General features: G+C 44.7%; 1 protein-coding gene across 1 annotated transcript in view; it reads right to left on the bottom strand.

Moving 5' to 3' along the window:
• The window catches only part of LOC130487876 (protein mono-ADP-ribosyltransferase PARP14-like), a 28096-nt gene extending 12186 nt beyond the window's left edge, over window positions 1–15910 (bottom strand). The window contains exons 1-8 of the mRNA XM_056861423.1: window positions 15717–15910; window positions 14491–14751; window positions 12405–12641; window positions 8737–11006; window positions 4993–5229; window positions 4179–4400; window positions 2564–2663; window positions 55–204 (exon numbers count right to left, since the gene is read on the bottom strand). Of these exons, the coding sequence (XP_056717401.1) occupies window positions 55–204; window positions 2564–2663; window positions 4179–4400; window positions 4993–5229; window positions 8737–11006; window positions 12405–12641; window positions 14491–14751; window positions 15717–15813 (3574 nt within the window). The 5' untranslated portion in view covers window positions 15814–15910. The remainder of the gene's footprint in view (window positions 1–54; window positions 205–2563; window positions 2664–4178; window positions 4401–4992; window positions 5230–8736; window positions 11007–12404; window positions 12642–14490; window positions 14752–15716) is intronic.
• Window positions 15911–16146: the final 236 nt, after the last annotated feature.

The raw sequence follows: 16146 nt of genomic DNA, 5'->3' as shown, positions 1-16146 counted from the left end.
CAAACACCAAACTCCAAGGGTGGGGGGATTAATCAAACAGATTATTCCACATACCTTCTCTCAGGTTAAATATTGAATTGCTTATGTTCACTATAGCGTCTGTAGTTTCCTGGGTAATATCTCCACATGCTACCTGAAATGCAACAGAGCCAATCCGCATTTCATGAACTCCAGCAGTTGCAGCTGAAACATGTTCACTCAAAGCTGAAAGAAGAAAGAGACCCATCCTCAAATACAGAATGAAACCAAGCAAAATCTTTCACATTCCTAACCTGTACTTGTTTGGAGCTTACATTTTTTGCCCTCTCAAATCATCACTTTTCTGAGGGACAAACTACACGTTACAGGGTATGCAAATCTGCCACAGGAACTCACAGCCACATTATAACTGTGGAAGTTCCTGGTGGGAACTCCATTTAAAAATGCCACAGTGGCCCAATCTGAATCAGGATTATGGTTTGGGAGAGGAAGCCCTCCAGTCTTTCCCTCACAACATTTCCCCATTTTGGAACAGCACCGTGGGGGTGGCATGACTTACTACACCAAGGGTTGACAAGGCAAACAACACCCCCCACATCACCATTTCAGCTAGGGAAAACAGTGTAAAAGGAAAGCCGGAGACCCTCCTGCCAACACCATGGTCCTGATCCAAACTGGGCCACCACAGCACTTTTAAATGGAGTTTCCACTGGGAACTCACAGCTGCAATATGGCAGTGAGTCCCTGTAGCAGCTTTGTGTACATCGTAACATGTAGTTTGGCCCCAAGAGAAGCAGGATATTGGCAGAAATGAGGGAGTCCCAGATTTAATCTCTCTCCCTTCCAATTTAGTTTTCTCTCCGACAAAGTGAACAAGGGGTCATTAGGATAAAAAAAGAATTAAAGAGCCTTGAAGACTACTATAAAATAATCCTTCCTTGTTGGCAAATCATTTACACCAAATTTAAAAAGTTTACACCAAATTTAAAAAGTTTATCCCCTAAGCAATACTAAGCAAATGTTACTAGCTTTACCTATTTGAGTTTCAAGCATTACATGAACTGAATTAAATTTAACAAAGTGGTTACTGGGAGCTAGTAACTGGTGTCTATGGTTGGCATGTGGCCAACAGCTGACTGGAATATTTGCCTTTTTCCAGCTATGCAAAAGTGACCTCGACACTAACAGCTTTTGAAACTTGCTTCAGTTTCAATTCATTTCCCCATGAGGAACAGGGAAATACTGCTAGAGAGAAAGATCTCCTTCCCATTGGGTACACAGTACTAGCTTGACTGTTCTTTTCATCCTAGCTATACATTCCGAAACAATGAACAAAACAGGGAAAGGATGGTGACTCTTACTCAAAAATCAACTCCAGTCAGAGACAAGCTAATTCTTTACAGTACGCAGTATCCAAAGAGTTGCCTTCCTTAGTGTTCCTCATTTTCTTTCCCCACCATTCCTTTTGTTGTTGTTGTCGTCAAGTTGCAGTCAACTTGTGGTGACTCCGTAGGGCTTTCAAGGCAAGGGATGTTCAGAGGTGGTTTGCCATTGCTTGCCTGTGCGTAGAAACCCTGGTACTCCTTGGTGGCCTCCTATCCAAATACTAACCAGGGCCAACCCTGCTTACCGGTAGCTTCCGAGATCTGACAAGATCATGCTAGTCTGGGCTATCCAGGTCAGGTCCCACCATTCAATACAGGTATCCATATACCACATGCCAGGAACAACTGCCCCTGGAACTCTGGCAAGAACAGAAGCTAGCAACACAAACCCCTTTCCTCTAGACTCTTATTTGCCCTGGAGATTAGGTAATTAACAGGAGAAGGCTCTCCCACCATATCTTATCCTCTCTATATCTCAGCATAGTCAAATATTGGCCTCCCCCACAACTCCTCTGTGTATACCAGGGTAGGGGAAGCAGCTGACTGGTGACAAGGACAAAGAGACTGGTCAGTAAAGCTTCTAGCTCTTGCTCCTGAAAATGAGATTCTAGAATTACTACGGGTTCAGATAGGAGGAGGAAGATCAGGCAGCTCTGTCCAGCTATAAAACCACACTGCAGCCTGGGTCCCCTTTGAGGCCATGCAGAGAAGGGAGAGGGGATTTAAACTTTCAATCCCCACTACTGAAACTGGGCTTCAAGCTTTGTTATCAGCAATTAAAGTTGGGGGAAATGACTTGCTTGTAAAGTTCATGTCTTTCCTCTCCTTAAAAATGTTAATAGAGCAGGAGGAGCCAGTTTCAACTATCTGAAGGTAACAGAGGGTTCAACCTTCACTCCCTTTTCTGCACAGCCTCAAAGCAAACTGAGAATACCAGGGGAGGGGCTGTGGCTCAGTGGAAGAGCCTCTGCTTGGCACGCAGAAGGTCCCAGGTTCAATCCCCGGCCTCTCCAGCTAAAAGGACTAGGCAAGTAAGTGATGTGAAAGACCTCTGCCTGAGAACCACAGCCAGCCTGAGTAGGATGGACCAAGGGTCTGATTCAGTATAAGACAGCTTTCATGTGTACCAGAGCTGGTAAGAAGAGCCCTTTCTCACACCTAGGAAACTACCCTCTTGCCTTTGGAAAGCCAGGATTTACCTTGGCCTTGCTGGGAATTCTCAAGCAGTGGCTGAGAATTGGACACTGAAACGCCACTACGGCCCACACCCAGTCTGCTGTTTAATTCATCTGTAAAGGCCTAGAGGAAAGAGATACAATTACAGGCTACAAGTCAGCATCTAGAGGGTATTTAAAACATAAATATGAAAAGACTTTCAAAGGAGTTCTATGGCAATATCTACTTTGGAAAGCAGGAGCTGTGGCTCAGTTCAGAAGCGGCAGCCACACTATAGCTTGGTGCTACAACCCTTGGGCTCACAAGTTCCAGTTAGGGTCACGACAATCGATCCACAGTTTGGCTGTTCCATCTGAACCAAGGCAATATGGTGATTACATTGAAGCCAATTATAAGGTTGCTTGTACTCTGGACCAGGGGACCCCAACCTTTTTGAGCCTGTGGGCACCTTTGGAATTCTGACCCACTGTAATGGACACAGTCACAAAACGGCTGTCACAGGAGGGGAAGCCAACCCAAAAATGGCTGCCACAGCTTATTTTCAGTCACACAGTGAAGATCCTTGTGTTGTGGTAGCAGCTGCTGCCAAAGCATGTTTTTCAAAATCTGCACCGACTATCAAGTCTCCAAAGGTCACTCAGAAACCTTGCCAGGCAGAAACCCCACCTGACTGCACCCACTTTCTAAACTTGGTGGGTGTCAGAAAAGGTGTTGGAGACCACTGCTCTATATAGACTAAACAAAAATCTCTTATGAACATAACTACATATAGTTATAATTTGGCATGCAGAGTCTGGGTAGAAGTAATAAGTTATTTTGCTTGTATGTACTTTGAAACCATGTTAATACGTGTTTCACAATTGTCTATGCAGGTCTAAGGACTCTGGCTGACCCATATTATAAAAATTTAGTGGGGTTAGGATTTATTTATATTCTGCTCATCTCACTGAAACGTAAACTAAATTATTATATTGTTATTTATAGCTAGCTTAGCTCACTGAGGTTCGTACTGGATATATATTATTCAATTAGAGTTTTACACTCTGTATATATAGTTTGTTAAATTAGAAAAAAAACCACCTCTGAATTGTCTCAAGACATGCCAAACTTCCCCTTCCCCTGAAATCTGCAACCTATATGAATTGTACCAACTAAACAAAATTCGTACTTGTTTGTGTATTTTGTACAGTTGTTCTGCTACTAATGCAACAGGGGGAGGAAATTCAATGACAGAAGCTGAATAGTCTCCCCCCATCCCTAGGCAGTTCTATGAAGCCATGCTTCAGTTTTTGCTAACTTGAGATACACCTTCAAAACATTAAAGGATGGAAGCATATTTTGATTCGTCCTAAAGGAAGGTGTTATGTGGTTTCTGTTTTTGAACTTTGCTTTGAACCAACACAGCTATCGGCACCTTGAAAAACAATTATTCAACCACAGCAATTTTTACTCGCCAACTGTTCCTTCTGGAATATCTGGGAGGATCAATATATCATCTTTTACTATACTGTTTCTTATGGCTTCCTACACCTCAGAAGTCACTTGCCAACATAGGATTGCACTGCTGGTATCTTCCAAGGTACTCTTGAAACACATGAACCATTTTTACAGAGAAGCACCTAGATGAAGGGACGGTACCTTGATACTGCCAGTGTCACTTGGATGCAACACAAAATGAACCTCTTGAAGGGCTGTTGGTTTCTTTTCCTGACTGAACCTGAACACTTCATCAAACATCAATTTGGCAACAAGCGGCTTGGGAAATCCTAAGTTACCAGTCCCAACTGCTGGAATTGTGATAGAAGTCAGAAAGTGCTGTTCAGTGATGTCCAAACATTCTTCAATGATTTTCCCCAAGTTCTGATGGGCAAAGCAAAGAACATGCTTGTTTCAGAATCTGCAGTTTAAAGTTGTTCACAGGCAGTGTCTAGACTCATAAAATTAAGCATGCAGCAAACTGCAACTCCTATTTAGTTGTAAGGATGCATACGGCTGGATGTCTGACATCCACATCAATGAACAAGCCTCCACACTGGATGTTGTTCGTGCCTAGAGCTAGAAGGAAGCCCTGGAAACAGTAATCTAAGGGAGACTTCAATGCAGACCTTTAAGCATGGCTTCATCAGTTGACAATTGTGCCTCTCAAGAACATCCATAATTGAAATGCAATTACAAAACAGGAGCAACCAACTACAATGGGTGGTGCAGGGCACAAAGAGGTATGCATGGGTGCAATGGGCCAGCTATGGGCAGAAGAGGACCCTTGCCCAAATCCCCCCCCCCCAGTCAAACCACTTACCAAGTGAACTTGAACAAGTCTCAGTCACTCTCACTTGGTATCCTTCAGGATTCTTTAGAGTTAGACATGTACACTTAAATAAATACATATTCATGCTTTAAAAAATATATCCATTTAGACATTCAAAGTGTGTTGCAAAAGATCCAATACTACCTTGTCTTCAGATTTTTGACCTTGGGCCCAGCCAGGCAAAACTGCATGAAGTACGTAAGAGCAACCCAGAGCATAGCCTTTTGTTTTTAACACGCAGCCTTCTGTAATGGTTCTTCCTTGGCCTTGTGTGACCAATTCTTGCTGAAGACCTGACCCCGCCTTGCCAAGTAAAGCTTTGGAGAGCGGGCCTTTGTCAAGCTTTAGATCACTGGAAACACTGTTGACCACAACATCAGTCTTTAAAAAAAAAATAGAGAAAGATAGCTGAGTGACAGGAAACTTACAGATTGGTGTACTTTGCAACACATCAGCATGTTTTCTAGAATTTACCTGCAGCTATAAGATTCTCAATACTGTAATTGAGAGTGCCTAAAAATAAAGCTTTAAAAAAATCCGAAGGTTTAAGCAAACATCACAATATATAGAACAATCACCTTGAACAAAATGAGTTATTTTCTGCTCATATATAACCATCCCTGTCCAGGAACAACTCTATGGATGGGCACCGAGTTAAAGGCACTGCCAGGAAGCAGTCCAAATGCCTTCCAACTTCATGCTTTCATTATCAGCACACATGTAGATGTCCTTTGACTCAGCAGAAGGTGGTATTCTCCTTGCAAAGACCAGCCGACCAACCAGCCCTTCTTGGTACACGGGAATACATCCAGAAGCCACATCCCAAAGCTCTCAAAACAGAGCTCAGTCAACATTTGTGGGATGCTCTTGCACAGTCCCCTGCTATCCAGCAGCGAGACCTTTCTCCTTTTATATAGTGCCACTGATGATTCTGATGCTTTACAGAGAGTGACACAAAAGGAAGAATAGCGTTGTCATGGGTCAGCCTGCTGAAGCATCTGCCAGAGATCAATCTGCTGAGGCTTCCTCAGGAGTAGAAGATCGGGAAACTGCTGCCAGTGATGGGGAGGAACCACAGCAGGCAAGAGCAGGCACAGGCAGTTGAGGGTGCTCCATGCCTACAACCACCAGAGCAGAGGAATCACCTGGCCCCAGCAGCAGTCCCCCACCACCGCTGCAGCAGTGACGCCAAAGGGGCAGAACTCTCCTCCTCCAGCGTAGGAGAAGTGCTAGATTGCAAGCACTTCAGAGAGCCCTGCCAACTGACGACAGTGAAGATGATGAGCACCCTCCAGCAAGGGCTGCTGAGTCAGAGGAATCAGCGACTGCTGGGTCCTCTTAGCCTTATTTATGCAAGCATTAGCAACAAAGCTGATGTGGGAACAACTTGTGTTTTCACTCTATTACCTGCGAGTTACCTGCCTGGACCTCTGTATGTATCTTGGACTTTGACTATTCTTTGGCACTCTGTTTTCCTGCTTCTGACCCTTGGCTTATTTAGGAACTCGGACTGGAACCCTGCTCTTGGATTACATTTTGGCTATTTGTACCTGGACTCCCTTGATACCTCGGTTGTGAACTCAAGACTACTATTGACTACGCTCCTCTGCCTCTGGCCCTGGGACCTGACAAGAGTTTCCATTCAGCACAAGAAGGGTTGTAAGGCTGCAGATGGCCAAGGAGAAGTCTATGCTGCCAACGCTACATTTTAGCACTGTCTCTTAATTAGTATGGTGCCCACTGTTCTATTATGGCACCTACTGCGTCCAACCAGCAGCCTAGATGGGTAAAGACAGACATGGTAGTCAGTTTTGCCAGTTTTCCTTGTAGGATGCTGTACTAGCTTTAAGCTAGAACTTTTCTCATTCTGCTGATTGTACTTGACTTAACTACTGTATGTAATCCTCCTTGACTCTGTGAGAAAGGCAGACTATAAATAACACAATAACAATAATAATACATTTAGGGAATGCAGTGTGAAATAAATGCTGCCAGTGCCTCTTCGCCCTACTCCAAATGTTTCTGAAGGAGTCCATCTGCTTAGGCAGAGGAATGGCTGAGGATACTAGCGCTGGTCACTGAGACAACGCAGAGATGTTCTGAATAACATCTGATAAATGCTATCACCGACCAAACGGCAGGAAACAAAGAACATTTTCTGGGTGGGAACACCAGCGGCAAATTATGTAGAGCTATTGCAGCTCTATGAACAGCAAGTTCTTTCCCTTTACTATGTTTAAAGAGCTAGCTGTTCTCTAGACTACAACAGGAAGATGTTTAGCGTGCAAAACATTGGTGTTTGGTTGCAGAGAATAGGCACTGGGACTGGTTGCCTGCCACCACATAATGCTTCCGGCCTGGCACGGTTATCTTTCTTTGCCTTAAGGATTACTGGTCCCTTTAACATAGAATGAAGACACAGGTTCTGGGCAGGGGCAACTATGCTTCCCTAGGACTCACCGGCAAACTGGGGCCTATTATGATATATAAAGGTGTAAACTGGTGTTAATTTCTATGAGGTCTGCCTTTGGCCTCCCAGCTTCAAGACACACTAAGGTGATGGTGTAAAGAAACAGGTGGGTAACATGAGAGGGGGATCTGTGACCATGACCATCCTCTCAACTTGTTTCAAAGGGTTTCTTTGAAGGTGAGGGAGTGAATAGCCAAGGTTATGGAAGGGAGTGGGTATTGTCTAGAACGGGTGGGGAAGACTATCCCAAACCAACCTGGGTAAATTTCCAAGTAGTCAACACAGAGAAAATGAAATTATAAACATAAACCGTGCTAGTAACTTTGTATTGTACTATCATTCATATCTAAATATGAACTCCAAAACATACCAAGGGGATGCAAAAATTAAAATAAATTCAGTAATGGTGTAGGGGGCAGGAGATAAAGAAGAGCTGTATAGTGCCTTTCCACATAACAGATTTAGGACATTTAATTAATGCTTGTAACTCCACAGAGTTAAGGCTACTGTGCAAACTACAGAAACTTTTATTTACTAGAAAATGTACCATATTTTTCGCTCCATAAGACGCACCTAGTTTTTAGAGGAGGAAAACACCCAGACCACTTCAGCTCAATGAAGTGGTCTGGGTGCCAGGTCCCCCTAGTTTTAACCCTGCAGCTGTAAACATAGCAGTTTCAGAGAAACTGCTATGTTTACATTGCAGGGTTAATCCAGCCTCTAGTGGCTGTCTCCCTGATAGCCATTAGACGCACTTCCGCGATGCTCAATGCGAAAATCGCATTGAGTAATGCTTTCCTGTGGACGGTTTGAATGCGCGCTCTGGGAGCTGACGTTGGAGGAGAGGTCACCAGCGCCGAGGGAGCACGCCGCTGGATAAAGGTAAGTGGTTGAAGGGGCTTTAAGCGGGAGGGGAGCGGGAGGGGGCCCTGATAGTGCCAGGAAAACGAGTTTACCTTGGATAATTAATTAAATTAAATGGGAGTACACTGAATCCCTGTTGGCGAGATCAGGCGACCAGAAGGGGGAAGCAGCGCACCGCCGGACAGACCAGACACAGGAACCCCAGCAGCCTCCTCTCTGCAGCAGGGGAAAGCAGCGCTCCGCCGAACAGACCGCCGGACAGACCCAGGAACCCCAGCACTTTCCTCTCGGCGATTCGGCCCCAGTTAACACACACATTCACTCCATAAGACGCGCAGACATTTCCCCTCACTTTTGAGGAGGAAAAAAGTGCGTCTTATGGAGCGAAAAATACGGTGTATGCCACCTAACCTGCGACCAGCTCAAGAAGACACAAATTGTTCAATTCTGTATTTTCTCCCAAGTTGATTTCAAGTTTTTCTAACTTCATATTTTAGCTTTGCGCAGTAATATGAACAAATAAACACCAAAACGTAAGTATTCAGCATACTTACAGTAGCATCTTCAATTCCTTTTTGGTGTAGTATTATCATCAAGCCTTCAGCAGTAGTTATTCCTGGATGTTCAGTTCTTCTCTGTCTGGGGCGGAGCTTGATGGTTTCAGAGCTTGATGGAGAGGCTCCGCCTCTAGCCAGGGATGAACCATCTCCGAATGCTTTGTTCAAGGCATCAGTGAGAGCCTGAATTGTGTCTTCCTTCAAGTCCACAAGGTCTATCTGTTTCAGGCAGCCAATCCCAGTAGACTCCTGTAAGGTTTCCTTGATGGCTGTCACAATGAAATGGGCACACTCTTTTAGTGGGAATCCAAAGACCCCAGAGCTGATGGCAGGGATGGCTATGGAGCGATGATTATGCAACGCTGCCAGCTGCAAACTTTCCCTGACAGCTTTCTTTAACAGCAACCCACACTCCTCCTTCTCAAAACTTTTCCACCTTGGCCCGACTGCATGAATCACCTGTTTACACGGTAGATTCCCAGCATCTGTGATAACTGCACAGCCAGGCTTCAAATGTCCATACGTCCTCACAAGTTCATCACATTCACTTTGTAGCTCAGGGCCTGCTGCTTTTAATAAAGCATCTGCGAGACCACCAATGTGTTTCAGGTTTTCGTTTGATGCATTGACCACAACATCAGCTGGATAACAAGTCAAATCACCCTTACGAACTGCTACTACAACACCATTTCTCATCTTAACTTCAGAGCACAGCTTCCCACATCCCTCATGAACACCCCCGTTGCCATGGTCCTTTTCAGATTCTTCCCCATCTTCTTGAAGCCTGATTAAGCAATTAAATTGTTCTTTTGCCCCTGTAATATATAAATGTTCTTGTTCCTTGAACGAAGTTTTGGCTCCTGGTTTATCAACGATCATTCTTGTAGAACTCAGAGAAGACAGTAGTTTTTCCATGAGATCAAGTCCTTTCAGCACTTCTACTCTGGGACCAACAAGGGAAATCACTCTGCGACTTGCTTGTGTACCAAAATCAATTTTCACACCACGCTGTACTAGACTGTGCCAAATGTTGTGTTTTTCCTTCTCCACATACATTGTAACTGCCTCAGAAGTAGTCCTGATGGTTTTTTGAATGCAAGTGTTCCTATCAACAAAATCGGAGAGCTTCTGAGTGGCACTGGCCACCTCTCTGAAATAACCTGCTATGATGACTCGATCCTCCAACTCGTTAATTATGATCGCTTCACTTGAACAGTTATGAGCCTTGTACATACTATCAGTTAGTTCCCTCCACTCCCTCTTACGGATGACCAAATTGTCTTCCAGTTCAATACATTTGTAGTCCAGATCCTTCTTCAACTCTTCCTCAGCTTGTAGAAGGTCTTGAGGAGTTATTCCTGTCAGCAGGACCTTCTTCTCCTTGAGCTCATAAAAGACATTAATTTTTTTGGCCCAGAATAAGAGTTGTGACAGAGTTTCATTATCCACATGTTGTAGAAAAACTAGTACATAAGCATGAACATCAATAGGCTTCTGGGCCATACTGGATACTCTTTCAAGGATATCACTTTTGGTTTTAAAAGCTTCTGCAGCTGCACCATACAGGCTTATACATTTTTTTGAAGTATCGTAGGAAATCTTTAGGTCTGGATACTCCACGCTAATACTTTCTTGTAGTCCAGCATTTTTTAAAATGGTGTACTTTACAACATCAATGGTCACAATCACCTCTATTGCCTGCCTCTCTTTTTCAATCTTTTTAACAGCATTTCCTATGAGCACCTTCATCTCTTGCTCTGCACAATCTACATCTTCTGCTGCACCCACCAAAACAACGATTCCTTCTGGAATATCCGAGAGGATCAAAATGTCATCTTTTACTACACCATTTCTTATGGCTTCCCACACCTCAGCAGTCACTTTGCACTTTACAACTTTGTGCTTTGACAGAATCTGAGCAAACTGGCTGGAAGCACCTTCGTTCCAAGACCTGGCCAAGGACCTTTTTTGTTTCATCAAGGTATGTGAAGGACAAATTGTAATTTCTGGGCATGCACAATGTCCTATGGGCCATTGTATCTCACAATAGTAATTGGCCATTTCATGATCTATTTCCTGTAGTAAATGCCTATTCTGCTGTAAAAATTGCCAGTGGTATGGATCCAAGGAGATTCTGATTGGTTCTGGCATCTTAGGTTGTGGCCTCGCCTTCCCATACAGAGCTGTGTCCAAAGAGTTGTAGTATGGATGAACAGAAACTGGATGTTGGTTGAAATAGTGCTTCTGTGCCAAGACTGTAGCTACATCTTTTAAAAAGAAAGGGGAGAGGAAGCCATACAGTTAGAAGAGAGTTTCTATGAAGTCTGCCTTGCAAGTTATGGTGAATACAGTCTCCAAAGAAGGCAGGACATTGCTGCATATGCTGCCACTCCTCAGTCTTGTCCTGAATGAATCAGCCCCCTCCACCCCCCAATTTATCAGTATATCTAATTCTCAACACGGACTCATCTGTGGATATCCAAAACCAGAGACTGGAGTCATGGAAAGACAGATCTTTCTATAAACTCAAAAATGTCCCTGGTTTTGCAGAAAAATCTGAAATCTAAAACAAAAACAAAATACAACTGAGAGTTAACCTCCTCCCATAATAGAAGCAGCACCTACACCTTTAAGAAACAGATAACCTCTGAGATCTCACTGGCCATTTTAGGGGTTGCTAGGCAACAACAACATTGCCAACCTTCAAACCTTGGTTTCCATCAATAAAAGGAAAGGAAAGGGCCCTTTCCAGGATTATTTTAGACTCCCAGTCCAGACTCCCAGGTATGGTTTCGCATGCAGAGCAATTTATACTGTGGCCTCCCCCGATCCAACCCAATCTTCTGCATTACTCTGCCTGTAGCTACAAGAATGCAAGAGCAGACTAGATTCTTCAGGATTGGGGCCTTAAGTGACAGGGACGCCTACACAGCACTCCATCTCTTCTGTCCTCCCTGATGTCAAGCTTCCTGGCCACAAGTGGGACCCAAGGCAATGTGCCGTGCATGTGTGAAAAAGAAACCAAAACATCCATTTGCTAGTCTTAGGACAGCAGGATTACAAGCCAGCTAGCTCTCACAAGTATTCAAACAGTACTGACTGAGCAGAACTGCTTTTCCTGTTGTCTTATCTGTGTTCATTTAACTTCTTCGATGAATACTTGCTTTAAGGACATAAGAAAAGCCATTCTGGATCAGACCAAGGCCCATCAAGTCCAGCAATCTGTTCACACAGTGGCCAACCAGGTGCTTCCAGGAAGCCTACAAGCAAGAAGGCTGCAGCAGCACCATCCTGCTTGTGTTCCACAGCACCTAATATAATAGGCAACAACAACCTCTGATACTGGAGGTTTCTGGTCAGAAAGTCAAATGCCTGCTCACTTGCACCTTTAGCACCACCTGTCATATGTAAGTCCTGACAGCCCTCAATCACCCATCCTCTTCACTACTCATGCTAATGTATTCTTCTCAAACAAAAGCCAGGAATTCAGAGCAGCAAGTTAACATTCATTAACTACCCACCTAGGAAGCCTGGAAACCAGAAAAGGTTAACATTTTCTTCTTCTTCCCACCAGTTCTCTCTCTACATCTTTTTTTATTTGGAGGGGGGTTGTTTGCTTTTGTTAGCCCAAACATAGTTCAGAAGGTACCTTAATGGCAGATTACCTTTGCTATGCTGAAAAGTAATGATGGCCGAATTCTCTTTGGAAAGATAATTGGCCTCTGACACTGGCCCACCTCCATGCTTCTTGCTTTCAAAATAGACAACAATAAAATCAATGGATATGTCAGAGGGGATGTTTTCGACTAGAATGCTTTTGGTCACCTCCAGAGAACGTGCAGAAATGTTCAGTTGCTTAACCCTATGGTTTTCGTTGAATGCCTTGATGAATTCGTCTGTGTCTGTGAACAGATTAAAAAAATGCATTAAGTTGCACCTCTACACTAACGGCATACTCCTCCCTCCTCAGTTCCTTCAGTAATTTCCCCCAATAACCAATAACCAAATCTCCTGCTGTTACCTAGCTATCCCTAGGATACTTGTATCTTTGTTCTGGCTATCAATTTTACCCAGTTTAAACCCATGACATTAAGGCCCACTCAACCCCCCTGCCTGCCATCAATTCATCCTGTTCTAGGGATGCAGGCTCAAGGCTTGGCTCTCTCAGCTGCCTTCGATCCATACAGCCAAGATGTTTAAAACCAATAAAAATGGTAGCCCTGGAACAATAGCAATACCCCTGGTGTGTTATTTCAAATTGAGTGAAGCAGAATCACCAGCCAAATGCCTCACCACACAATCCAATTTAAAGCACTTGGGCGGCTTCTTAAGGGATTAGTTCCAACCCAAAGTATTTCAGTATAGCTCAACTCTTTCCTTTGGAGATGACAATCCATAAGTGCCAGCCAATGAAGAAGAAGAGTTGGTTCTTATATGCCGACTTTCTCTACCACTTAAGGGAGACCCAAACCGGCTTACAATCCCTTTCCCCTCCCCACAACAGACACCCTGTGAGGTGGGTGAGGCTGAAAGAGGGTGGATTAGCCTCCACCGCTCATGTGGAGGAGTGGGGAATCGAACCCAGTTCTCCAGATCAGAGTCCACTGCTCCAAACCACCGCTCTTAACCACCACACCACGCTGGCAAACTGAGGAACTATTTGTTCAGCTCAGAAGTGACACTTCTGAGCTGCTCTGAATCAATTTGCAACCAAACTTTGTCGATGTGCAATTGGAGGGCAGACGGAGAAGAACACGCAGCTCTTCAGACCACAATAGGTGCTTCTTCTCCCCCTAGAACAGTGATGGCGAACCTTTTAGAGACCGAGTGCCCAAACTGCAACCCAAAACCCACTTATTTATCGCAAAGTGCCAACACAGCTAGAAGTCCACATGGAGTTGCCAGGTCCCTCTTTGCCACCTGTGGGAGGTTTTTGGGGCGGAGCCTGAGGATGGTGGGGTTTGGGGAGGGACTTCAATGCCATAGAATCCAATTGCCAAAGCGGCCATTTTCTCTAGGTGAACTGAAATAGCAGATCTCCTCCTATTACCTGGAGGTTGGCAACCCTGCATGGGCAGCCAAGCGGGGGAAGGAAAGCAGCTGGAGCATAGCCCCCACCCCTTCAGTTTGGTTCTTTTTCCAACTGTTCATACGAATTAAAAAAGACTGTTATGCGGGGGGCACTGATGGTGGGGACAGCCCTCTGCACACGCTCAGAGGCACCTTCAGTTGCATGAACGAGCGGAGTGGAAACCCGAGCTAAGCGAAGGGCTTGGCTCCCGCACACGGCTCCAGCACAAACGCCAGGCGGGCCCCCGTTCGGCCCTCACCGCCAACCCCCTGCGCTGCAGTCACCAACCAGCCCACCGCAGACGGCTGCCCAGGCATCCCACTCCTGGTCCATCCCCGTCCCGGCTCCGCCTCTTCCAGTTCTCGACAGAAGGCTTGTCGTTGTCTTCACTTCCGGAGCATGCAGCCAGCGACTGTAGAGAAGGCACTGGGAAGGAGCCCGGAGCTTCCCGGAGGAGCCGGGAAGGCACCGCTGGTCCCCAGCCTCCTCAGCCGGGGGAACGAACTCAGGCAAACTCTGTGCTGGGGCGAAGGCTCGCGTGCCCACAGAGAGGGCTCTGAGTCCCACCTCTGGCACGCATGCCATAGGTTCGCCACCACTGCCCTAGAATCTAACCCACTTGCTGTTTGTTTTACAACCAGCTGGCACTTGTGTATGCTCAGTTACCCATTTCCTCTTACCAGTAGGCTTGAAGAAAGTAATTACAGCAACAGTTTTCTCAGGTATAATCTCCACACTGAAATCACGGTCTTCCTCTGATAAGCCACTGACATTTTCTACCAACAGAATCAGCATGCATTGGTTTATGGTCTCCTGCACATCCTCAAGCACAACTAGAGAACTCAGCACTTGCAGCTGAGTAGTCTCTGGCAGACACTCTTGGACATGAAGTGCAATTTTCTTTACTGCGTGATTCTTTCTTCGCAAGACTTCTTGAGCATCTGATTGGAAAGAAGCAGAAGGGAAAAACAGAATAGTGAATGGAGCATCATTGTCCAGCCACCAAGCCGATTGCCGAAGCCAAAGGCAAATCTAAGCACAGGATATTCTAAATCTAAAATTTGCCTCATACCACTATGTCAATCTGCTCAAGTTCACAGTATAGGCCTCCTATTTCTAACACACAATCTGGAAAAAGTACTTAAGACCATTATTTCTAGCTCCTCTGTAGCCCAATGACTCAACAGTGAAAGGTGGTGATTTAAAATGCCCACTACATATTTCTTACAAAAAATCCACCATGCTGTGGTTTACCACAGATTCTCAGGTCTCACGGGACAATGTGGTCAGGTTTTCGGTTTAAACCAGTACTGCCACTTAGAACTTCTAATAAAATTAGCATGTACCAGCTTGAAATAAAAACCAAGGATTCTATCATGTCATTGTCCTCATGTTTAGATAACCCAACAGTTCCAAAATACAACAGTACTGTAATACCTTTTTATCAAGACTGACCAAATGACACAAAATAGTGAGACTTTTGAGTTATGCAAAATTCTTCACCAAGCTGGATGTTCAGAACAAAAAAAAATGGGGAGAAGGGGAGTGTGTATGCCACGATTTATGCCTGTTTGTAGAAATATCAAGGCAATCTTAGTGTCTATAACAGTCTAAAAACTCTTATGCCCCCAAACAAATTCCCTAGGAACCATTTCTCTACAGTTGTCTCACTACACAGGACAAATCACTAAATGGCTGCCATGCAAACAACCCACACGTGGTCAAATTCAAAGCAAACACACAACTGCTTAGGTGTAGGGATCAGCCCATCTTGGCATATTTCATTGTGGTGTTAACTGTCTACTTCAGGAGCAAGAAAACCCCACACACGTTTAATCTGTCCCACAGCACAGGGCCCTCTGCTAACCACAGCCTATATCCCAGAAGACTCTCCTCATAAAAATACCTTCTTCCTTTTCAAAAGTAATAATTAATCGTTGGCCATCTTTAACGCAGGACTTAATGGGTCCCCCACCAGACCGTTTCTTATTTTCAAAGTACATCTCCACAATTTCCTCCTCGATTTCCTCCCCAGCAGCTGTCACTATCTCCACACGGAATTCTTCCTGTTTTATTATGCCTCCTGTAGCACTTTCTGGAGAGCCTGAAATTTTAAAAAAGGCAGGTAAGGACGAAGTGATGGCCACTGTTTAGAAGCCCACTCAACATGATTTATTTAAAACTGTGTTCTAAGTGAAATAAGCTGAATTCAACAACTGAAAAGTAGAAGGCTGAAGATTAAGAGCTGCACCCTCCTTAGGCTACCCAGGGTCATAGCTCAGTGGTAGAATATCTGATTGGCATGCAGAATGTCTCAGGTTCAATCCCCAGCACCT

Source organism: Euleptes europaea, chromosome 15 (assembly GCF_029931775.1).
Source record: "Euleptes europaea isolate rEulEur1 chromosome 15, rEulEur1.hap1, whole genome shotgun sequence".
NCBI lineage: Eukaryota > Metazoa > Chordata > Lepidosauria > Squamata > Sphaerodactylidae > Euleptes > Euleptes europaea.
This window is presented reverse-complemented; position numbering and strand designations above follow the sequence as displayed.